Consider the following 24,309-nt stretch of genomic DNA (forward strand, 5'->3'; position numbering starts at 1 on the left):
GATACCAGACACGTCATCGCTGGTCATCGGGGTTCAGATCGAAGCGAGGCTAAACGCTGACGACAATTCAACACCAGTCAAAAAATGGTTCAAATGGCTCTGAGCACTATGAGACTTAACATCGGAGGTCATCAGTCCCCCAGAACTTAGAACTACTTAAACCTAACTAACCTAAGGACATGGCACACATCCATGCCTGAGGCAGGATTCGAGCCTGCGACCGTAGCAGTCGCGCGGTTCCGGACTGAAGCGCCTAGAACCGCTCGGCCACAGTGGCCAGCCCAACTCCAGTCAATGAGATTTCGGGCTGAAGACATGTCTGGGGACGTCCCAGACAGTGGTGGGTCACCAGCCTGAGTATCGCCCGCCATACTGTCAGACAACCAGGAACGACTGCTTGGAGTGCCGTTTCGTTTCATAGCACGAACCGTTTGGAAGTCGACCCCGGCATCCTTAAAGCTCAGCGATTCGTCGACGGTATCCTGTGTCCCGTTTTGTTGCCCTTCATGGCAAGCCATCCTGGGCTTTCATTTCAGCACGATAATGCCCGCTCCCACAGGGAGAGAGTTTCTGTTGTTTGTTTTCGTGCTTACTAAACACTGCCTGCCCGGATCTGTTCCCATGTGAACACGTTTGGAGCATTATGGGCACGGCCTTCCAACCAGCTCTGGATATTGACAATCTAACGCGCCAACTGGACAGAATTTTGCACGATCACCCTCAGGACGACATGCAACAACTCTATCAATCAACGCAAAACCGAATAACGCCTGCATAAGGGTCAGAGCTGGACCTAAGCGTTACTGACTTGCTCAGTTTCCGAAGGTCTCTCTCTCTCCAATAAATCATCCAAATTTTCTGAAATTGTAATTATTTGTTTGTCTGCACATGACTTTTTTCCGTCCCATTCGGATAATTCCTTCGTCGTTCGTCCGTTTTCATTTTTTTCTTTTTTTTCTTTTTTTGTCTTTTTTTTCTTAAGGGCGTATATGCATACCAGTGCTTGCGGTTAACGACCCGCACAGAAAGTGATCAATGTACACTGATCTTCACCAGCCCTGAATGTGTCCACATCGTTACTGGCTATCGGCAATGATTTTTTCCCTGGGGAGCTTCTGGGCGACTGTTCGATATCTTACATTGCAACTATTGGATTTCTCCATCAACTCTAACACCTTGTGCTATTATTAAGGAACTACTTGCACATCTTCTGCTTGTACTTCTATATATCAAGGTCTTGTGCGGTCTCTATCAAGGTCTTGTGCGGTCTCTTGGGATTACTCGCTGTCAGAAGATTATGCAGAAAAGCCGTGTACTGCGAACTTAGAAGAAAGCTTCTGACTGTAAGGACGCATAGCAACCGCGGTCAGTGCTTCCACGTTCGTGGGATGAAACAGTACTTGAAGAGCTGTCAGATTACGGTAATAGTGCCGCAGTGATTATCTGTTGCTAAAGTTGCCTGGTGATTCGCTGGCTGTTGAAAACACCTCTCGCTCTCACAGAGATAGTGAGCTTTATTAGGTATTAGTAGAACGTTATCAGCCCCGGCCGTTATCGGCGGTTCTTTTGTTCCACGGCAGTAGTACACGGAGGCGATACTGGGCGCCAGGCACACCTCTTTCTACCGAACTGCGCACGAGTGTACTCATTAGACGTCAACCGGTAAATGCAATGGATAAACCAGAGCCTTCCATACCACGGAACAATGACGTCATAACTACTCCTAAAATGCAACACAAACCCGATTTCAAAATGGTGGGGAATGAGATCAGTAGATCCCATGGTGTGAAAATATAAACATCGAATACATAATGGGGACAAATTCTTAATAATAATTACTGAGGCTAACGGGATAATCGTGGGAAATTGGGAGTTTCGGTTGGGCACAGACTAAAATCTAAAATAAGAACTCCAAAATCAGGAAAACAGTAAACTGACAAAAACGAAATATTCAGAATAACAAGATAATAAATGTTGGCTCCAAATACGTAAAAAAAGGCGCGGGCCAGCTATAACAGGAGTCGAAAACATTGTTTAACCTTTACAGCTCAGCATACAACGGATCCGTTTCACAAAAATCAGTGTAAGGAAATACAATAAAGGTGCCTTGTAAAACAAGGAACAAAATGAAGGATTACTACGTTAACATCACTAAGACATAATGAGTCTCAATCTCTCAAAGCAAGTAGCACGCCGGACAAGAATCTTGTATTCGAAAGTAAAATGTATTCGTAAAGAATGCAAACTTCACGTAAATCGTAATCAATGGTTCAGGTCGTTATTGCAATAATAAACGATTAGAAGTCCAAGCCCTTTAACGAATGATGTCACTCATGACAATAATTCTACTTCACGTTTGTTTTACCAATAAAGTAAGTCAAAAGGCGATACCAATACGTATAGCGAAAAGTCGCGGTAACTAATGAGGGGCGAGGTCGCAAAATTCACATGACCTCTATAGCTGAACTGGGAAGGCCAATATAAATAAAGAGTACTATAATCTCGTAAATCATTTCCGTTTGAAATTACTTAGAAAGCAGTTGAACTTACAACCAAAAAACATAAAACGCAGCATTAAAAATTACCAACACTAACAACACCATTTACTAGCTATAAAAATCACAATTCACACAATAAAAGCTTTAACAACGCATATGAACGCCACATACATGAAGTTTACAATGTTTCCCAATTAAAGCAAAACTTCGGAAAAATTTAATGGTCGACTCCTTACCCACCAACTCCCGCCACAACAAACGACTATTACATATAACTAACGGATTCATTTCACAAAAATCAGCGCAAGGCAATACAACAAAGGTACCTTAGAAAACATGGAACAAAATGAAGGAGCAATACGTTAACATCACAGCGACATAATGAGTCTCAATCTCTCACAGCAAGTAGCACGTCGGACAAAAATTTTGTATTCGGAAGGAAAATATATCCGTAAACACTTCAAATTTCACGTAAATTGTAATCAATGGTTTCGGTCGTTATAACAACAACTAATCTGTGACCGATTAGAAGCCCAAGCTCTTTAACGAATGATGTCACCCAACACAATAATACTACTTCACGTTTGTTTTTATGAGGAACAGCGTGCTTCACAACTGTAGTCATGAGGTTCAGGATAGCATAGGTTGTAAATTTTAATCTGTTTGTTGCAGATCGGTTTCAGCTACTATGTAGCTATATTCGGTGCAGTTATAACCAAGTCATGATGACTCATAGCCAACAAATCGCACAGGGTACCACGTCGACATTACAGATAAGCCAGTCATCATGACTTGGATGGAACTGCACTGTAGATAACTACACAGTCAAATCTGCAATAAATAGATAAAAAATTGCAACAATATTACGTCACGGTCCAAAAGTCGACGGGCTATATCGAATGCTCCAGTTGGACCTACGGAAGAGATCATCTGGTCAGTATAAAGACACCAGTTCGGTTGTTACCAAATACGGTGTACAGAAGGTCCGAGAAGTTGCAAAATTCTCTGGTACTGTTCACTCACAACGACAAGTGAATCGTTTTTCTTTACGTGAAATAGTAATGGCTGAGTACAATCCATACTGTAGCAGGGTTGTAAATCTTGATTTGGCATCGGGCAGACTCGTAATGACCGCACGAATTATCAGCATCCGTCACTTTGGCACGCTGCAGGCTTGCCAGAGAAGATCCTTCAATTCACGCTCACAGACGCGCAACGCTATGAACGGTGTTTTCAGATCTGTTAATTTTTGTGCACCGTCAATACGATAATGTCCGAGGCCGTGATTAGTGATTGCACACGCTCTTCTTCACTTTTGACTTACTTTCTATTTTCCGTGGTTTTTAAGTTAATTTGTCGTGCTCAATACGTATTTCCATCCATTTTAGTACTTGTTAGGCTACATTTCTTTCTATTCTGAGTTGTATTTATGTGTCATTTTAGTGCATCACGAATATTCATTGTGCGGGCCGCTACAGAATCATAAAAGGTTTTTAAAATATGTACGATCTTTCGAATGTAGATAACGTAGTGAAAAGTACACGCAACTGAATCAGTAATGTAAGAAGGTAGACAATTTCTTCGTGGCGAATAATACACTGAAGCGCCAAAGAAACTGGTGTAGGCATGCGTATTCAAATATAGAGATAAGTAAACGGACAGAATACGGCGCTGCCGTAGGCAACCATATATAAGACAGCAAGTGTCTGGCACAGTTGCTAGATCGGTTACTGCAGCTACAATGGCAGGTTATCAAGATTTAAGTAAGTTTGAACTTTGTGTTACAGTCGGCGCACGAACGATGGGACACAACATCTCCGAGGTTGCGATGAAGTGAGGATTTTCTCGTACGACCACTTCATGAACTGCTGTGGATTTCAGTGCTGGCCCATCAACATGAGGCAGCGTTCGAACCATTCACCGAAACATAATCGATACGGGCTTTCGGAGCCGAAGGCCCACTCGTATACCCTTGATGACTGTACAACACAAAGCTTTACGCCTCGCCTGGGTCCGTCAACACTGACATTGGACTGTTGATGACTGGAAAGATGTTGCCTGGTCGGACGAGTCTCGTTTCAAATTGTATCGAGCGGATGGACGTGTACGGGTATGGAGACAAACACATGTACCCATGGACCCTGCATAACAGCGATGGACTGTTCAAGCTGGTGGAGGCTCTGTATTGGTGTGGGGCGTGTACGCTTGGAGTGATCTGGGACGCCTGATACGTCTAGATACGAGTCTGACAGGTGACACGTACGTAGGCACCTTGCCTGATCACCGGCATCCATTCATGTCCATTGTGCATTCCGACGGACTTGGGCAATTCCAGCAAGACAATGCGACACTCCACATGCCCAGAATTGCTACGGAGTGGCTCTGGGAACACTCTTCTGGGCTTAAACATTATTGAGAATATCTGGGATGCCTCGCAACGTGCTGTTCAGGAGAGATCTCCACCCGATCGTACTCTTACAGATTTATGGACATCCCTGCAGGATTCATGGTTTCAGTTCCCTCCAACACTACTTCAGACATTAGTCGAGTCCATGCCACGTCGTGATGCGGCACTCCCGAGTGCTCGCGGCGGCCCTACACGACATTAGGTTGGTGTACCAGTTTCTTTGGTTCTTCAGTGAATATTTGTATGGGATCTTTTGGTACTGCAATTCGCCTTTAATGTGGAGAAACGTCTTGTTTTAAATAGAATGTCGCGCAATTGTTGTGACAGTCTTCGAGGGATTGTAGAGGGTGTCTTGAGAAACAAATCAAAGATAGGAACCCATGGCCGGAAACGTCACACAACCTGGTCCCTACCGCCCACTAGTGGGCGTTCCGGTTTTTGTGGTTAGCAGTAGAAGATAGCAATTTTAATAAAATCTTCGTTAGCTTTTCGTATAATTTTGACATAAAGTATTTGGTATTTAATTATTATACGGTTTAACTTGCTGTAACACTGTATTATAAATTTTTTAAGTAATTCCCCTACTTTACAAATGACCTTTATTGCGAAACTGGCGGGCGGTTAGAAAATTTTAGTACTGACAGTGGTACAAAAGTGGGCGGTAGCTGAAAAATGTTGGCTATCGCTGCTACAGAGCGTCGAAGTTACAGGCGGCGGCGACTGTAAACTACGCCACCCTCCGGCAGCACGGCCGAAGTGGCCGTGCGGTTAAAGGCGCTGCAGTCTGGAACCGCAAGACCGCTACGGTCGCAGGTTCGAATCCTGCCTGCCGGGCATGGATGCTTGTGATGTCCTTAGGTTAGTTAGGTTTAAGTAGTTCTAAGTTCTAGGGGACTAATGACCTCAGCAGTTGAGTCCCATAGTGCTCAGAGCCATTTGAACCTCCGGCAGCAAACGTGACTTTGACGGACAGTAGGCGGAACGTCTCACAATGTTGTTCGTCACTCAGTGATCGCGACTGGTTGCCACGATCGCCGGTGGAGAAGGTGGAGCTAGCGGCTGCACAGACAGGCCTCATCTCCTATGAATGCGATGCTCTGTTGCCGGCGGACAGTAGGCGGAACGTCTCATAATGTTGTTCGTCACTCAGTGATCGCGACTGGTTGCCACGATCTCCGGTGGAGAAGGTGGAGCTAGCGGCTGCACAGACAGGCCTCATCTCCTATGAATGCGATGCTCTGTTGCCGGCGGACAGTAGGCGGAACGTCTCACAATGTTGTTCGTCACTCAGTGATCGCGACTGGTTGCCACGATCGCCGGTGGAGAAGGTGGAGCTAGCGGCTGCACAGACAGGCCTCATCTCCTATGAATGCGATGCTCTGTTGCCGGCGGACAGTAGGCGGAACGTCTCACAATGTTGTTCGTCACTCAGTGATCGCGACTGGTTGCCACGATCGCCGGTGGAGAAGGTGGAGCTAGCGGCTGCACAGACAGGCCTCATCTCCTATGAATGCGATGCTCTGTTCCCTTGATGGATGACGCTTTTGGACTTGGGAGTTTTCATTCGCAGTTTTATTTTTCTCCTCGGCCCCTCTAAAATGCTAAAATATCCGGGTTTTTCGGTACACAGGAGAAAAATAAACTGCAGATGGAAACCCGTGTCCCAAACAGTCATCCACCAGGGCAACAGAGCATCGCATTCATAGGAGACAAGGCCTTCGTACGCAGCTGTTAGCTCCATCTTCTCCATCTGCGATCGTGGCGATCAGTCGCCATCACTAAATAACAAACATTACGAGACGTTCCGCTTACTGTCCGTGGGCGTACCAAGTCTCGTTTGCTGCCGAACGATGATCTAGCGGCAGGCACTGGCGCCGGCGCATATGACTTCGACGCTCTATAGCGACGTTGGATGACGTATCCGGGCGCGGTTTCCCGACCTCGATTTCTTCAAGACACCATCTACAAACCACCGAAGTTTGTCGCCAGATTTCTGGGACACCCTGTATTTCAAACGTTCTGGCAGTATACTTTCCTTCCTATGCCAATCTGGCGATTCTCACCAAATTGTGGCGCCACAAATAACACTGCGTTCCCAAAAACACTTGACGCAGATCCTGGAAAAACACAGCTGAGGTTGTAAAAAGATAATACTAACACCAATAATTTTTTGTTTTTTTTAAAATAAGGCAAAATGAAGTTTGTCGTATTATATACGAATGGCAGTTGCAGAAGGCGCCATAATTAGGATATTATTCATACACTCCTGGAAATTGAAATAAGAACACCGTGAATTCATTGTCCCAGGAAGGGGAAACTTTATTGACACATTCCTGGGGTCAGATACATCACATGATCACACTGACAGAGCCACAGGCACATAGACACAGGCAACAGAGCAAGCACAATGTCGCCACTAGTACAGTGTATATCCACCTTTCGCAGCAATGCAGGCTGCTATTCTCCCATGGAGACGATCGTAGAGATGCTGGATGTAGTCCTGTGGAACGGCTTGCCATGCCATTTCCACCTGGCGCCTCAGTTGGACCAGCGTTCGTGCTGGACGTGCAGACCGCGTGAGACGACGCTTCATCCAGTCCCAAACATGCTCAATGGGGGACAAATCCGGAGATCTTGCTGGCCAGGGTAGTTGACTTACACCTTCTAGAGCACGTTGGGTGGCACGGGATACATGCGGACGTGCATTGTCCTGTTGGAACAGCAAGTTCCCTTGCCGGTCTAGGAATGGTAGAACGATGGGTTCGATGACGGTTTGGATGTACCGTGCACTATTCAGTGTCCCCTCGACGATCACCAGTGGTGTACGGCCAGTGTAGGAGATCGCTCCCCACACCATGATGCCGGGTGTTGGCCCTGTGTGCCTCGGTCGTATGCGGTCCTGATTGTGGCGCTCACCTGCACGGCGCCAAACACGCATACGACCATCATTGGCACCAAGGCAGAAGCGACTCTCATCGCTGAAGACGACACGTCTCCATTCGTCCCTCCATTCACGCCTGTCGCGACACCACTGGAGGCGGGCTGCACGATGTTGGGGCGTGAGCGGAAGACGGCCTAACGGTGTGCGGGACCGTAGCCCAGCTTCATGGAGACGGTTGCGAATGGTCCTCGCCGATACCCCAGGAGCAACAGTGTCCCTAATTTGCTGGGAAGTGGCGGTGCGGTCCCCTACGGCACTGCGTAGGATCCTACGGTCTTGGCGTGCATCCGTGCGTCGCTGCGGTCCGGTCCCAGGTCGACGGGCACGTGCACCTTCCGCCGACCACTGGCGACAACATCGATGTACTGTGGAGACCTCACGCCCCACGTGTTGAGCGATTCGGCGGTACGTCCACCCGGCCTCCCGCATGCCCACTATACGCCCTCGCTCAAAGTCCGTCAACTGCACATACGGTTCACGTCCACGCTGTCGCGGCATGCTACCAGAGTTAAAGACTGCGACGGAGCTCCGTATGCCACGGCAAACTGGCTGACACTGACGGCGGCGGTGCACAAATGCTGCGCAGCTAGCGCCATTCGACGGCCAACACCGCGGTTCCTGGTGTGTCCGCTGTGCCGTGCGTGTGATCATTGCTTGTACAGCCCTCTCGCAGTGTCCGGAGCAAGTATGGTGGGTCTGACACACCGGTGTCAATGTGTTCTTTTTTCCATTTCCAGGAGTGTAGAACTGAGACTGCGGACGTTAAGACGAACAAACACTGTACAGCCAAGGAAACTGGTACACCTGCCTAATATTGTGTACGGCGCCCGTGAGTAAGCAGAAGTGCCGCAACAGGACGTGGTATTGACTTGACTAATGTCTGAAGTAGTGGTGGAGAGAACTGACACTATGAATCCTGCAAGGCTGTCCATAAATCCGTAAGAGTGCGAGGGGTGGAGATCTCTTCTGAACGGCACGTTGCAAGGCATCCCAGATATGCTCATTAATGTTCATGTCTGGGGAGACTGGTGGGTAGCGGAGGTATTCAAACGTAGACAACCGTTCCTGGAGCCACTCTGTAGCAATTCTAGACGTGCGGGGCAACACACTGTCCTGCTGGGATTGCCCAAGTCCGTCGGAATGCACAGTGGACATGAATGGATGCAGGTGATTAGACAGGATGCTTACGTACGTGTCACCTGTCAGAGTCGTATCTAGACGTATCAGGCGAACCACATCAATCCAACCGTACACGCCCCACACCATTACAGAGCCTCCAGCAATTTGAACAGTCCATTACTGACATGCAGAGTCCATTGATTCATGTGTTTGTCTCCATACCCGTACACGTCCATCCGCTCGATACAGTTCCAAATCAGACTCGTCCTACCAGGCAACGTATTTCCAGTCATCAACAGTCCAATGTCGGTGTCGACGGGCCCAGGGGAGGCGTAAAGCTTTGTGTCGTGTAGTCATCAAGGGTATATGAGTGGGCCTTCAGCTTAAAAAGCCCATATCGATTATGTTTCGCTGAATGGTTCGCACGCTGACACTTGTTGATGGCCGACCATTGAAATCTGCAGCAATTTGCGGAAGGGTTGCACTTTGTCACGTTGAATGATTCTCTTCAGTCATCGTCGGTCCCGTTCTTGCGGCAGCGATGTCGGAGATTTGATGTTTTACCAGATTCCTGATATTCACCGTACACTCGTGAAATGGTCGTACGGGAAAATCTCCACTTCATCGCTACCTCGGATATGCTGGGTCCCATCGCTCGTGCGCCGACTGTAACACCACGTCCAAACTTACTTAAATCTTGATAACCTGCCATTGTAGCAGCAGTAACCGATCTAACAACTCTGCCACATACTTGTTGTCTTATATAGGTGATGCCAAACGCAGTGCAGTATTCTGTCAGTCTACATATCTCTGTATTTCAATACGCTTGCCTGTACCAGTTTCTTTGGCGCTTCAGTGTAGTTCCGAATGTACTTTAAGAGATTGTCTGTTTGTACGCCACTGGCTCCGTGGCATGCATCATACTGTGCTCAGTTGTCAACCGGATTGCCCCCATACGTCATGGCACATACCAACGGCTACAGACATGATTTTTCCTTACAGCTGTGATAACAGTGCCAAGGAAAATGAAAACTTTCATACTACTTCACGAGAAAGTTAAGTGTACGTAAAAGCCTGTGAGAAAGAGGAATTCCGTATCGAAAACGCATCTAATTCTGGGAAAGAGAAGTTCAGTGTCGAGATAAGACCCTCTTGGAAGGGTGTCGGGCCTTGACTCAGCGCTGGCTGCGACGCTTGCAACAGGAGACTCGCCTGACGTGTCTACATCCCGCCTTACACGACGAACGAACGACTAGAAAGAAGGTGGTACAGGCGCGGTGGCACTGAAGCATGCGTGCGGACCCTTCTACACGTACCGGTGAGTCCCACATCGGCCTTAAAAATTGCATATAGCCGAAGATATAATATGCCAGCAACGTTGTCCGGCGACACTGCTTCCACACGAATTGCAGCCACGTAATATACTACAACATTACCGGCACATATTGCCCGATAATGTTAGCGGCAATACAATTCCCGGTCAGAAGTAATTACAAGGGCTCTCACTATTACCACAAAATGGACGAACACGAGTTAGTGGAAATAAGTGCGTCTCTAATGCTTTTACATCACACAGGGAATCAAGTCAGGAAGAACATGAGAAATAGGGCTGTGTGGACGCCGCCTTTTTTAAATAAGCGGAATGCTTCAGAAAATTTAACTACTGCTGAACTGATGTTGTTTCGGAATTATACCAAAATGTCGAAACACGATTTCGAATATCTCGTACAAGAATTTGGTCCGAGAAATTCTAAAACCGATAAAGATATGAAAGAAGGTATACCAGTTACAGCCAAAGTGGTGATCACCCTTTAGCCACTGGCGATTCGCGAAGAAATTTAAATTCACCTCATTAAAGTTCACTATTCATGAATAAGCCTCACGGTACCAACAGTATGCATTGCTTTGGTACAACTGAAAGATTTCAGTAAGAGAAGGCTAAGTAAGAATATATATATTTCTTTCACCAAAACACATACACACACACACTCACTCACTACTACTACTACTGCTGATTACACTATTAATTCCTGCTTCAGGTACGTATCAAGATATTACGAAGCTCACAACGACATCAGATTCAAACCACGTAGATGAAGAGCCACATATGCTTTCTTGACTTGCATTTGGCATAAGTTTGAGGACGTCGAAATTTTTATATGCTTCAACGAAGTGTGATTTCGAGCTCATCGGAAACAGCTTGCCACCTGAATTTTTTTGTTTTCAGACTGCGATCTTCGTATACATTACTTTTGACATCCTATAGCTCTGGTCGCAGATGAATCGCATTTACAAAATTCGTAGTTCTCTCGTTTGTCTACGTTTGGTGGTTTGCTGTCAATCGGCAAGCTGTACGCTATCATGGTGAACGCTTTGTCCCTCGACCTTTTCAAATGTTGACTTAGTTTCTACCGGTTACTCTGGTGGAGTGGAAAGAACTACTAAAGCAATGACCTAATCGACTACATAGTAACTGCAGCGTCCATTGGTTGGGCGGTGCTGTACTTCCGGCTGTGTCAAACATCATTCCAGGACACGCCGATCATTACGAGCGCCGCGAAGCAATGACGCAACGTCAGAGGATGAAGACACAGCGATAAAACAACTGACCCAAAGACCCAAGTCCAAGTGCTGCAAGTGCAGCGTCACTCGACTGCCATGCGTGGTTCTCGTGTCACATATTGGCCACCAGCTGATAACCAGGTGTCCAACACGCTGAGTCTTAAAATAAGGCAACATAATGATAAAGCGGACTGCTCGTCGCCCTGATCTAACAGGTTCTTTTTAAAACGATAAATCATTATAATCTGAGATCAACAAATTAGTACTCAGATCGCTACACCAAGATATTTAACTAGGCGACTGACTGGTTTCGACATTTTTTATCACTTAGCTAGGTGGAATTTCCCAACTTCAATATACGTGGTGTATATTATCTCTGCTTTATTGCGCTGCCAGCTGGCTAATCCTATGCTTCATATGCACGCGCCACTCGGTGGATTAATTCCTATCTATAACAGTGTTTCAGGCTAAGATATATATATAGAGGCGTTATCTAAAATAAATGTGCAAAAATAAACTGCGATAACGGCGGGCAAATACGAAACCGCGAAACGCAGTTACTACTGCAGAATTCTTAGGGAGGATGTTAAACCAAAAATCATAAAAGTCCGCGAAGAAATCTAATACGTCGAATTTTTTTTTTTTCAAGAGAACAATGGCAGCTCTTCATATTTTTTTTATGCCCTCGTATAGAAAGCGCATCACAAACTATACGCTGTGCACAGAATAATAATTCATAAGCAGTACATATTTAAATGTAGTTTGTGAAAAGTGATTGCCCTCAAATAAGCGATGACGATTTTTCTGTACGATTGTTGTATTACATCGGCATGCGAAAAAAGCTTTTAGTTTCAACGGAGTGGTGCACTTACGACGTGGTTTAACGTTTCGTGCGACACGTACCGAAAAAATTGCCGGGAACTGGGTAAAAACGAAGAAAAAGTGTCCTGTTTTAACTTGGTTGTACCCCATTGTCTGACGTGTACCTGACAATGGAGGTGAACCTTCCTTGTTGGAAATTTAGACTTTCAGTACTAATGTATTTGTAAGCCATGTTTACGGAAGGTTTGACTGCAGCTATTAAGAAATGACAATAGCTATTAAATTCCATCAAAACGTTAGATCGTTCTCATTAGACGCGTGGCTGATTTTCAAGACACCACAACTACACACACACTCTTTTTTTTTGGCGAATCTGTACGTCGTGAGTTCCTGGAAAATTTGTTGTTGTTGCGGTGCTCTTCAGTCCAAAGACTGGTTTCATGCAGCCCTCCATGCTAGTCTATCCTGTGCATCTCCAAATAACTACTGCATTTTATATCCATCTTAATCTGTCTACTGTATTCATCTCTTGGTCCTCCTCAAGGATTTTTACCCCCCCTCCCGCCCCCCCCCCCCTCCACACACACACTTCCCTCCAGCAGTACTGTGTCCTACCAACCGATCCCTTCTTCTAGTCAGGTTGTGCCACGAATTTTTTTCCATCATAGTTCTACCCACAAGGGAAGTCCACAACGTTGGGATCCCAGATTTACGTAAAACTTTGTACACTTTTAGTACGCCATTAAAACAACAATGTGCAAGTAGTAAGTTGCGCTAGTGTGACAATTCAGAGAAAATCGTAAGAGAATTTTTACTCGCCTATTATGTGGCTATGTATCTGTGCGTAGTTGCCAGACGTTAGAGTTCATGGTGAGCTTTGTAAGACGAACGTGTATGAGGCGACGGTTCGACTCCAGCTCAGACTTAATTATAAACCTATTTTCTTTTCATCTCTGGTGATATTATTTAATTTAGATGACATCTGAGAGTTAATATAATCAAAAAAACACGGGTATTTAAATGAAGTTCCACCTTATGTTTTCGATGTCTGTATGACAAATACCATCCTGCAAAGTGTGATGTCGAGAACACATTCTATGAATAATTGTACATTACTCTTGTAGTGTGGCACACTGTGACTTCCTGTACTACTAATAGTGAATAACGTCATTAGTGTCATTACTTATCGAGGTTTGATTTGGGCTTCCCAAGCCTGTTCCTCGTCCTTGAAAATTTCATAACAAATAGTAAATAGTCAAATAACGTATGAAATTTACTAAAACTTCATGAAAATGCACGTGTTTTTTCGTTATTTTACCTTTCAAATCTCATATTGTAAATTAAATAATGCGATTAACACAGATTACAAAAATCAGAGTTTGCGGGATTCGAACCGTCGCCTAGTTCAATTCTGTCTTGCTATGCTCGAACGCTAACCGCTTGCCCACAACGACTTCTTACTGCTGGTAGCTTGACACAGACACATCAGTTACGTAAAAGAAACGTAAATGTTTTCTAGCGATTTTCTCGGAATTGCCAGAATATTTGCACGTTATGTTGTTTTAGTGGCCTACTAAAGGTGTACAACATTTGAAGCAAATCTGTGGAGCCAACGTCGTGGCCACCCCTTGCCAGTACCACCTCATTAGTCACGTGACCTGCCCATCCAATCTTGAGCAGTCTTCTGTAGCACCACATTTCAAAAGATTCTATTCTCTGCTTCTTTCAACAGCTTATCATCCATGTTTCACTTCCATACCTGACTACACTCTATACAAATCCTTTCAGAAAAGACTTCCTAACACTTAAATCTATATCCAATGTTAGCAAATTTCTCTTGTTCAGAAAAGCTTTTCTTGTTATAGCTGGTCTAGATTTTATATTCTCTCCACTTCGTCCATCATTAGTTATTTTGCTGCCAAAATAGCAAAACTCATTTACTACTGTGTCTCATTTCATGATCTAGTTCTCTCAGAATCACCTGATTTAATTCGACTGCATTCCATTAACCTTGTTCTGCTTTTCTTGAAGTTTATCTCATACCCAGCTTTCAACGCACTGTCCATTTCGTTCAGTTGCTCTTCCAAGTCCTTTACAATGTCATCGTCAAACCTCAAACTTTTTATTTCTTCTCCAAGAACTCTAATTCCTACTCCAAATTTTTCTTTGGTTTCCTTTACCGCTTGTTCAGTGTAAAGATAGAATAACATTTCCTTTTCATGTCCCTCGATTTTTGTCAATGCCGTCTGGCTTCTGCACAAGTTTTATACAGTCTTTCGCTCCCTGTTTTTTACTCTGCTACTTCCTGAATTTCAAAGAGAGTATTCCAGTCAACATTGTCAAAAGTTTTCTCTACGTTCTGGAAAATGTGCTTTCAATATTTCCGTATCTACAGCAACCTTTAATAGAAGATATTTGTTATAGACAAGAAAAGGCACACGAATCATATCGTAAAGGCTTTCGATTAGGCTATATCTTAAAAATAATTCGTTGAATCCTCTTCAAACAAACTCCAAACGACCTAAACCGGGTAATTTTGCGCATTGGCATCCTGAAATCGTACCATCATTGGTAAGGTACACGCATTCCACAAAGATTCGAAACGAAAACTCAGTTCTCTGAAAAAAGCAACTTTAGAACGTTTAATGCTATCAGGAGGCCATCATCATTGCCTTAAGACTCGTCCTGTTATATTTCGGACACACTATACTGCTGCTCGAAGTATTACTGACAGAAATAATTATGGTTACAGATTCTAACGAAACATGTATCCAATCAATTCATCCCAAAATGAAATGTCCAGTCATTAAGCTGAATTACATTTTTCGAGTAATTTCTTGCTCAAAAGAAGTGCAGACTACTGCAATTGTAGCCGTAGTGATTCTCTGATACGTATCTACAACGTCCCCTTCCTTTGTCTTCAGCAGAGTTGCGCTCTACAAAAACTACGGTTCGGTAGCTTTGGTATACAACATGAACGGGGTAGTAAATGGTAGGATTACCTATAAACTTCTGCACTTTTATGTAACCAACGCAATTACTTTTTATGCACAAATATATATATATAATTACTGTTGTTATTTTGTACTCAATAGGACGTTCTTCATCATGATCAAAGACAAGAATTTCCTGTTACTGATAAATGCAAAAGTTGTTTATGAGCAACATAAAAGTGTTTTATATAAGTTAGATGAAGTACTGAAACGATTTTTGACGTATTTTTGTTCTATAGGTTTTCTTTTATTTTACCTTTCTGTTGAGGAAATTGCATTTTCTAGCGATAAAATCGTGCGAGTTCATTATTTTTACTACAACATCCTTCTGTTTCACACTAAAAATCAACAATTTTCGACTACATTCTAAATTAAACATTGACAATTTCAATTTTGCTACGAATACTGTTTACTTTTCAATAACAGACTGGAGGATAACATTGTAGGAGAAAAATGTTCCACAGGTGATCCGACTCTCCTTATATCTTCACTCAGCTTCTAGATGGTTCACTGCTTCCGGTTTTCAGGGGAATCTGGTAAAACACTGATCACGTACGCAAGGGAAGCGAACATTATGAGGTAACGCACGACAGGTATGCAACACGCCTAACGCACAGGTAATGTGGGTATGACCTTAACTGACCAAAGCTACTAGGAAAATTACCCTAGTCTTCGCTTGATTACGATACTCTACTGTAGCCTATGGTAATTTTACAACTCTGGCCTTCACTAATGTAATATCAGTTGCACCGTCGCTGTCTACTATGGCGAACGATTCGATTCGGCCCTCGGTGGCCACAATGAATAAACGGTCGTGGGCGATCACTACCCTGTCATGGTGGCAGCGACTCTAGAAATATAATGTTCACATGGTCGAGCGAAAAATATTTTTGCCTATGAAACCAAATGTCAGACCATCTGCATTCCAAATATTACTCTGTGCTGAGTTTCCAAATATTTCCAGCCATGCTGTTATTAGACACTACAGAAGGAGCATACCTGTTTGCTTACTGCCTGAATTACGCTGCTTAAGGTTAGTATTTTTTATTTCTTAATGCATGGTAATGAGTTCTCTTTATATCTGACGCTATTGCACCACAGGTGCAAAATTACTGGGTTGCATTATTTTGTACGGACGAAGGCAGAAGAGCAATGAATGTATGAACAGTAATAGGTAAGTTTTTCGTTGTCAAGCTGCTGATCGACAAGACATGACCTGCTACATTTGTACGGTGACATTTGTCCATGCATATCCAGTGGTCAAGAGCCCCAACTATTGTCACCAGTTAAGCTACAACTGGCGGAGAGAGAAATATCCATATCTACACCGATACTCCGCAAGCCACAGTACGATATGTGGCGGGGACTACCCCGTACCAGTACTTGCCATTTCCTTTTCTGATCCACTCGCAAACAGAACGAGGGAAAAATGACTGTATGCCTCCTATGGGCCCTAATTTCTCGTATCTTATCTTCGTGGTCTTTACGTGCAACGTATGGGGCGATATTGTACTGGAATAAAAGCAAGTGGCGTTAAGTTACGCTGTGCAGGTCTTCTCAAGAGCTGGTTGTTTATCGCTGAGTCGAGGAACTGTCTGCAGCATTTGGAAAATACTTTTCATACCACAGTACTACTGTTGCAATGAAACAATGGGGACTAACAGAAGTGTTTGTTTATTTTTCTCAAAGGCTGACAATGGATCAGTTTTTAGAGGTGGCACAGAGTATTTGAGAAAGATAATTTAAACCTGAACGGCGCTCACCTACACCTTCTTCATCGATCACTGAAAAATTACATATCTTGTTGCAGTACCTTTACTAGTGGATGAAAGACAGATGGGTGTTCACCATTCCATAGACCACTTTAAAGTGTGGGAGTTCTTTTCTTGCACGCATTACACTTGTATCTCTTGTCTTGTCTCTCTAAAAAGAGAAGGGATCTTTCAAAAACTTCTAACTTCTAATTGCAAACTGCCGAGTTATTAGCAATGTTACAATTGATGAAAGCCAGCTTTATTGCTGTTACATTAAAATAGAAACGCCAAGCAAGAAACCTGAACCTGAAAAAGGAGTTCAGCTGATGCGTTGCTGTAAGACAATCTTGTCTGAAAAAGAGAAGAAAGAAACGTTGCTAGTCTTTAACCAACATAGGTAAGTAATACACGGAAGAATGCCTGCGTCAGGTCGGGTGATAATTCCGTAAAGCCGTGCATCAAAATGTGAACTGTATTAAGCTTCGAATATACCGTGATTTCCTCAGAGTACTCCTGATTCTATTGAGGTGCATCCAGAAAGTAAGTTTCCGTATCTTTTTTAAATACAAATAAAACACAGTTACTTAGAAAACTTTACTGACAACAGGTACAGCAATGTTTGAGCTATTTTTCGACATAGTCGCCACAAAAACTGGAACACTTGTCACATCGCGGGATCAAATTTTTTATTCCTGTGCCGCAGAAGTCCACCTGTGAACGGGACTGCATGCTGGATGATTAAAAAGATCCCAGCCGGACTTCTGCAAAACAGTTGCTGTGTGCCCAGCCATATTGTCACGGAGCAGCACAACACCACCAGTAAGCATTCCACATCTCTTGTTCTGAATAGCACTTTGAAGATCCCGCATTGTTTCACAGAAACGGCCAACGTTCACTGTTCCAGCTCTGGGCAGGAAGTCGTTGAGCAGAAAGCCCTTGCTGCCCCAGAACACCGTGCACATCACATTCTGCATCGACACAGTCTGTCCGAACCTAGAATGAGATTTTCACTCTGCACCGGAGTGTGCGCTGAAATGAAACTTCCTGGCAGATTAAAACTGTGTGCCGGACCGAGACTCGAACTCGGGACCTTTGCCTTTCGCGGGCAAGTGCTCTACCAACTGAGCTACCCAAGCACGACTCACGCCCCGTCCTCGTAGCTTCATTTCTGCCAGTACCTCGTCTCCTACTTTCCAAACTTTACAGAGGCTCTCCTGCGAACCTTGCAGAACTGGCACTCCTGAAAGAAAGGATAATGCGGAGACATGGCTTAGCCACAGCCGGGGGATGTTTCCAGAATGAGATTTTCACTCTGCAGCGGAGTGTGCGCTGATATGAAACTTCCTGGCAGATTAAAACTGTGTGCCGGACCGAGATTCGAACTCGGGACCTTTGCCTTTGAAGGGAAACTGCTCTACCAACTGAGTTTGGAAGGTAGGAGACGAGGTACTGGCAGAAGTGAAGCTGTGAGGACGGGGCTTAGGTAGCTCAGTTGGTAGAGCACTTGCCCGCTAAAGGCAAAAGTCCCGAGTTCGTGTCTGAACCTAGTCTTGACCGGGATCCACTGCGACGCCAATGCATTGACGGCTGCTCGGTTTCCGGAGTCAAATGAGAAATACACGTCTCACAGCCCTTGACGATCCTGTCGAGGAACTCGACGACGTCATCGCGATATCGCTGCAGAAATGTCAGTGGATGATCTGAAGCGTTTCATTTTGTGCTCGAGTGTCACGATGTTCGGCACCCACCTGGCACACAATTTCTTGAACAGTAGGTGCTTAGTGACAATTTCGTGCAAAAAGGTCGCGATATCTGCGGAAAATTGCTGCTGAGCTCCGCAAGCGTGAAGCGGCGGTTCTCCAGGATGCGCTGCCGCACCAGCTAAATCAGGTGATCATTGAAGAGGGACGATTGCCCGCTGCGCCCTTCATCATGGACACTTTGATGATCTTCGGAACAAAAGCCTAAGCCAGCGACGCACCGTCTGTTTGCTCATGCTGTTCTGCTCTTAGACCTGACAGAGCTGATGATGAATTTCGACGGGTGCATTAAGGAACATTATCACTGACCGAACCCCGCAGGTGGCGGGAGAACGAATAACAGACGCCAAATCGGGGCACTGCTGACGCGGTACTGGCATCTGGGGCGATCTGTCCGGCCGGCATTTGACTGTCACGTCATAGATCCGTTGCGCATGTGCAGTTTTCCTGGCTAAATACGCTTAGTTTAAAGGGAACACAACCAGGAAACTTACTTTCTGGGTGCGCGCTCTTATACGTACTTTTGTCACGGACGAGCAACTGAAGAATCGGGTAAAATAATGTGAGGTATTCTGTAGACGACGAACTCCACCAGACATCGTGAGATCAGGGTGGTAACCTACCAGAATATAGGAGGAAAATATTTTCATAAGCGGTTTCGAGGAAAAGGTATGTACTGTGTATGGTGAGCATTACTTCTAACATGAAAAATGGAGTTGTATTGGGAAATATTGCTACTACCCTTTGTGTCTTCTTCCAGTCTGCAGTTGTTTTTGAAGTGCTAAACTATACATTCTGGGCGACAAAAGATATTTTTCGGACAACGTACCAACTTTTACATCTGAACTTTCCAGCACACGTAACTACACTATTTGCACCTAGTCACAGTGAGGGTTGGCAGCAAATTTTTCCTTAAGAGAATTACTATCAAGACACAAAACCAAATCTATGAGTATATAATAAAATTAAAGTTCAACAAATGACAATACTCACTTTTTGAAGTATTTTCCAGTGCCTTCAGTTTCTTAATAAATATAAACCCGTCTCACTTCTGGAGGGATACACTTCAATGGCGCAGGAAACCTGTAACATACCAGCCCACATTAGAACGAGCTATATTTCACTCGTATTGAATAATAATGCGCTAAAGATAAACTAGAACGATTCACATCCAAAAACAAAAACAAAAAAAAACAAAAAATTGGTTCAAATGGCTCTGAGCACTATGGGACTTAACTTCTGAGGTCATCAGTACCCTAGAACTTGAACTACTTAAAGCTAACTAACCTAAGGACATCACACACATCCATGCCCGAGGCAGGATTCGAACCTGCGACCGTAGCGGTCGCGCGGTTCCAGACTGTAGCGCCCAGAACCGCTCGGCCACTCCGGCCGGCGATTCACATCCAAAGACAGTCAATGAAATACGCGCTAACTATGACAAGCTAATATGTATGCATTTTAAGAGGTGCTAGAACGGACATTACCTGGGATTCTTACATTGGAGGATCAGTGTTAAAAATCCCGTCCAGTCATCCGGCGTTTGATTTTCTGCAGTATCCATACACGACTTGGGCAAAAGGTTTCCTTCCCTATCCTTATTCACTACGAATCAGCACTCCTTTTCTATTACTTCTGCGCCGAAGGGGTGTTAAACTCTACACAGTATACCAACACGAAAAGTTATATAGTGTGACAGAATTTTTCTCGAGATTAATCATCGCAACTAAACTAGCAGCGAATGCTTGTCACAATAGCTGTTAACGTTCCTGCAGTGCTTCAGCGGAAAAAAATTCTCCAGTTTGATAATGTATCGTGTTCTTGGATAAAGTATTTATGGTCAAGAAGTACAATAACATAATCTGCAATCTAGAAAAACACTGTAAATTATTTTTCTTTTCACATTACACTGGCCTGCTTAGACATGTTAACACTTTGAATAACTGCGTAAGTTGTTTTCTGTATTGCTTGATTTTCAATTACCATTTCCGAGTTTGATTCCTGATGATCATCACTGCAAATCATATCACCTCTCCCCCCGTCCCCCCTCGCTCCCCCCCCCCCCCCCGGCATCATGTGGGGGCGGGAGGGGGAAGTATAGCTAACGACGCGCAGATATCCGGATTATATTCATCCAGTATGCGAGAATGAGAGCACTTAGTGACCTGTAACAAATTTTACACGCGATTTCAAACCTGTGAGAGACTTTTTCTCGCTGACACCCCCACAAAATTATCAAAGGAAAACAGTTTATCGCTTATTCAATTTTCGCTGTTCACGCAGTAAAACTGCCGCATCAGGCCAGACATTTTAATTTACTACTTCTTCACTACAAATTCCATTCGCAACACGTTTTGCAAACAATATTCACATATACCGCTGAATGCACCAGCAAAAATATCACGTTGTACGACACATAGTTCAGGAGATAAACATTGAGCTGCATGAAAGCGAAACGCAGAGTGAAATTCGCTAGAGATACAGGTGAAATACGTGCACAAATATGTATAAAATATGATAAATATAGATGAAACATATGAGACTTGTGCTAAGCCGGGCAAAGCTGCGGGAAGCAAGAGAGACTGGATCGATTTCAACCAAACTTGCTATACATGTTAGTTGCTGTCAGGAAAGAAATACTGTGGGGGTGAGAGCCACCAGCATCCTACAGGGGTGGAAATGATAACGTGGTGATGGACAAAGAGAGGGCGGCAGGAGGAGCTGTTGAACAGACAGGAGAGAGGAACAGACATACAGAGTGAAGGGGGAAGAGCATAATCTATGTAAAGAGAGGATTGGGTCAGAGAGGGGGGGGAGGAGGAGGGGATGGGCTCCTAAAAGACTGGAATAAATACATACCCGGGCAATCCCGGCTACTCAGCTAGGTCATTATAAGGTGGGTGTGACGGCACATCTTAAGGTATTCTTAACATTAATCTGTAGTTGACAAGTAGGTAGGAAGAGGGCAACATTAAATAATATTCACTCCAACCTTGCTATCGGAACGGAGAAGGCATGTTCTACTTGAAAAATTACGTCATCAGAGTGCTTGCAAAAGTCATTAATGTAGGCGCAAAGGCACAGTTCATAAATCTCTTCCGCAAACGCCTCGTTCGTCATTCCGTGTGGTGGTGTGGTGTATGGCTCCCGTGTGGCATTTTCGTGACATTCACTGAGTGTAGCTCTTAACCAACGAAATAAATGACTAGGGGTGACTGTCTCGTTATCGATCGGATGGGGTACCCCCAAAGATTTTCTCTTTCAAGTTAGTTGTTCTGTTAGCTGTCACCTAGCGAAGTTATGCACCGGTTAAGACAACGGACTCGCACTTGGGAAGGTAGCAGTTCAAATTCTCTTCCAGCCACAGATATTTAGATTTTCCGTTATTTCTACAAATCACTTAAGGCAAATGCCGGGTCAGTTCCTTTGAAAACGGCTTAGCTAAGTTCCTCCTCTATCCTTTCTGCAGTCCGAAGAAATGAAGACCAGTGTTTAACGTTCCATCGACAATGAGGTCATTAGAGACGGACCACAACCTCGGAATGTTGGAAGGATGTGGAAGGAAATCGGCCTTGCCCTTTAAAGGAACCATCCCGGCATTTACCTCAAACGATTTCGTGAAATAACGGAAAATCTAAATTTGAATGAATGAACCAGGATGTGAACCGCCGTCCTCCCGAATGAGAGTCCAATGTGCCCCTGACCGAGCCTCTACTGATAACCTCCACGTCCAAGGGACATTTAATACAAAATATTCCTTTTCCAGTTAGCCATCTGGTGATACTGTGATTGCCGAAAGCACGCAGGCGATGCTCCGTGCTGGATCACGTTACCCTTCAGAGAAAGATTGCAAATAATCGTTTTCTGCTATCACATTCTCTTCTCTGTCCAACACTCAACGATATTAGCGTCAAAGCAACGTACTGCCTCACAAACAAGATGAGATCCGTTACTTTTTCCACAGAGCGGAATAAAGGTCTCAACATTATCTGTGACTTTTTCTCTCTGTTTATAGCTCAGAACCGAGAGATTAGTCTTTCGGACTCTGTACGCTTGTCCGCGGCAGATCAAAGTACAAAGAGTGACTCCGGCTGCTTGTACAATCTCTGTAAGCTTCGCTAGAATATATGTAGCTACATATATCAGTGTATTACGCTCAAGTTGTTCTCACACATAAAGGCATATGTAATAAGAGTTATGTCAAACCATTCGTCAGCTGTTTAAAAAAAGAATACAGTCTATATATGCGTGCCTCCTTTTTCGGACGTTTACTTATGTAACAGTCCTCTCATTAGGGCAGAAGAAAAGTATTTCTGAACTAAATCGACCACCAAGTACGATTTCCAGTCTTGCAGAAATTCTTCCTACTGTTTTCGGAAACTGCCGTCCAGGCACTGACCTTCAAATCCTGTAAGTTTGAAGAAAATAGAAGAGGGCCAATGTGTACAGTTCAGGTATGAGATATGATCCCTATATGCTGGCAACCTGTGCAGAACTTTGACTATTTGGGATCTAATATTAACAGCACAAGTTCCATCTCAACTGAAATAAAACTGCGCATTCTAAGTAGTAATAGATGCTTCCACACGTTTAAGAAATTGTTGGTCTCTTATGTTATTAAAAGGCAGCCGAAGCTGCAACTATGTAAGGTCATGATCAGAACAGTTGTAACCTAAGGATGCGAAGCATGGACGCTAGCGAGTGTTGATGAGCAGCAGCTCAGGATATCTGAATGTAGAGGGCTGCGCAAGATCTATGGGGCAGTTCGGGGTAATAATGGTTTCTGGATATCTATGACGAATACTAAGCTGGATCGCCTCATACAATGAGCTGATATCGTAAGAATTATAAAAAGTAGACGAACAGCCTGGCTTGGGCATGTCCTCAGGATGGATACTGGAAGAACAACTAAAAAGATTTTTGAATGGAGGCCAACCGGAAGAAGACAGAGAGGAAGTCTCTCCCACTTGAGATGGCGTAAGTTCTGCGTTACGACATTTGCGATATGGGAAGGTGCATTATAATAAAGCAGCAACACCTCTTGTCGCTGTTTTTCTTTTCGGGCATTTTGCCTTAATTTGCCGTAATTTTTAAAGTGTTGCGCAGTATCGTTCCCCAGGGATAGAGACACCAGGTTCCTTGAAATAAATGAGCAATGGGCTCTCGCAATTAAAGAAGAGGGTGCGCATCACTTTTTCCAGCAGGTGGCTGGTTTGAACCTTCCTGGCAGATTAAAACTGTGTGCCGGACCGAGACTCGAGCTCGGGACCTTTGCTTTTCGAGGGCAAGTGCTCTACCAACCGAGCTACCCAAGCACGACTCGGCCCCGTCCTCACAGCTTTACTTCTGCCAATATGTCGCCTCCTACCCTCCAAACAGTAAAGCTGTGTGGACGGGGCGCGAGTCGCGCTTGGGTAGCTCAGTTGGTAGAGCACTTGCCCGCGAAAGGCAAA

At 44.5% G+C, this 24,309-nt stretch overlaps 1 protein-coding gene across 2 annotated transcripts in view; it reads right to left on the reverse strand.

The window, feature by feature from the left end:
* The window catches only part of LOC124595539 (long-chain-fatty-acid--CoA ligase 4), a 260,221-nt gene that overhangs the window by 134,540 nt on the left and 101,372 nt on the right, over positions 1-24,309 (reverse strand). For both annotated transcript variants that reach the window (XM_047134315.1, XM_047134316.1), the window contains exon 2: positions 19,850-19,939. In XM_047134315.1, coding sequence (XP_046990271.1) covers position 19,850 — 1 coding nt within the window. In that variant the 5' untranslated portion in view covers positions 19,851-19,939. The remainder of the gene's footprint in view (positions 1-19,849; positions 19,940-24,309) is intronic.

Source organism: Schistocerca americana, chromosome 2 (genome assembly GCF_021461395.2).
Source record: "Schistocerca americana isolate TAMUIC-IGC-003095 chromosome 2, iqSchAmer2.1, whole genome shotgun sequence".
Lineage (NCBI taxonomy): Eukaryota > Metazoa > Arthropoda > Insecta > Orthoptera > Acrididae > Schistocerca > Schistocerca americana.